Source organism: Pelmatolapia mariae, linkage group LG8 (assembly GCF_036321145.2).
Source record: "Pelmatolapia mariae isolate MD_Pm_ZW linkage group LG8, Pm_UMD_F_2, whole genome shotgun sequence".
NCBI classification, from domain to species: Eukaryota; Metazoa; Chordata; class Actinopteri; order Cichliformes; family Cichlidae; genus Pelmatolapia; species Pelmatolapia mariae.
The window spans coordinates 24071266-24073252 of NC_086234.1; the positions used below are offsets into that span (position 1 = coordinate 24071266).

The 1987-nt window shown below is 47.0% G+C and overlaps 1 protein-coding gene across 1 annotated transcript; it reads left to right on the forward strand.

Moving 5' to 3' along the window:
* Positions 1-345: 345 nt before the first annotated feature.
* Positions 346-1359, forward strand: LOC134632996 (somatostatin receptor type 2). Its single transcript, XM_063481869.2, has one exon. It carries the CDS (start codon positions 346-348, stop codon positions 1357-1359), a length of 1014 nt encoding a protein of 337 aa, XP_063337939.1.
* Positions 1360-1987: the final 628 nt, after the last annotated feature.

Here is a 1987-nt window from a genome sequence, read left to right on the forward strand (position 1 = left end):
GAGGGAGCCGCGTGCCGTCTCCACCACAAAGGAATAAACTTTTATAGTTATTTGTGCCAGAGGATAAAAGGAAGTAACGACTAACTGGAAGAGGGGAGTTGATGAGTTTCTGAAGCCTGGCACTTCTCAAGTCTGGAAGTTTGATTTTTTTTTTCTTTTTTGGTTGAGTTGTTTACTCATCGCCCTCTGAGAACCTCCACAGCAGAGAGTCAAGAGGTGACTCTTGAACTGCGTGCAGAGGAATTTAAACAGAAGCCGAGATTTTCATCCACCCTGTGCAGTGACTGTTCGAAGTGTCACTTTTGTGCCCTTGTGTTCCTTTTTTGATCAGCCTTTGGAGTCACAATGAATGCCTCATTTTTATATGACTACAATCAGTCCTTAGTGGATGGGGATTTTTACTGGGAGGAAAATCTAGATGGTTTCGGCATCACGATGGCCTTTCTCTACCTGGTGGTTTGCGTCATGGGGCTAGCTGGAAACGCGCTCGTTATCGTCGCCATTTTAAAGTTCGACAAGCTGTCCTCTTCAACCACAGTGTACATTTTCAACCTTGCGCTGGCTGATGGACTATTCATGGTTGGTCTTCCCTTTATAGCGAGTCAGAACTTCATGAGCCGCTGGATGTTTGGAGATGTGGCGTGCAAAGCGGTCATGGTGCTGGACGGCATCAATCAGTTCACCAGCGTCTTCTGCCTGACGGTGATGAGCATCGACCGCTACATGGCTCTGGTGGAGCCGCTTCGCTTTGCCCGTTGGAGGACCCCACGCTGTGCCAAGATTGTTTCATCCCTCCTCTGGCTGTTCTCCCTCCTCACCATCCTCCCGATGGCGCTTCACTTCTCGACCGATCACGGCTTTTGTACGCCGGATCTAGGCTCCGACGCCCGGTGGCTTGGCGTCCTCTCTTACACCTTTATTTTGGGTTTCGCTTTACCGTTTACAGTTATGACAGGTTTCTACGTGGCACTGCTGCTCGCCTTGTGGGGTCAGAAACTCCGAACCTCAGCGGTGAACCTGGAGAGCCAGCAGCTGGAGCAACAGGTCACCAAAATGGTGGTCGCGGTGGTGGTTGTGTTTGGTTTGTGCTGGCTGCCGTTTTACACCTTCAACTTCTGTTCTCCATACCAAAACAGCTACGCCGTGAGCTTCTACAGGGCTTTTGAGTTTGTGGTCCTGCTTTCCTACTCATGGAGCTGCGCGAACCCTATCTTCTACGCCTGCCTCTCTGACACCTTCAGGAGGCACTTCCGCACCCTACTCTGCCCCATCACCAAGTCTTCTTCCAGCATGCAGTGCATCACTGACCAGCAGAACCTAAATGACACAGTTGTGTGTGATGGCACCATTACCCCATAAAGCCAAACGAATTCTGGCTGCATTTTAATTCACTTCCTATTATGATGCACTGCACGGTACTTTTGGACTTCTTTCTTTTTAGTTACTCGAATAATGCATTGCAGGTACCTACAATGACTTAGGAAATCACTGTATGTGCAGCCACTATATTCTTTGTTTATTTCCACAATTGTTTGCCTAATCCAAGTTAAACTTGGCTGGCTTTCTGCTGACAACCCGAGTAAGTGAAGTACTGACTTTAAGATCATTTGGATGAGCAATTCTCATATTTTGACTAAAAGTTGTTCTCTGCTACCAGTGTTTGCACTAGACGGACTGCTGACTGCTCCACTCTGTGTGTAGGGGGGATAGGCATACATACACACACAGATATGCTAATCGTTTGTCTTTGTGTGGGCATTCATTGACATTAATGCATTAATGCAGCTACCCTGGGTTGAACTAATCTCTAACTGTAACAACTGTAACCCTGAAACAGCGTTAAAGTCATCCAAACTGTTAAAATTCTTCCAACATTCCATTAAGCTGATGGCCCAAAACTCAAAAGTTAGTTGTCACAAGGACAACTGGACAAGTTTCACTGTAGTTTTCTCGTGTTTGGTTTTCTGTGACAAATTTTTTCAGGCAG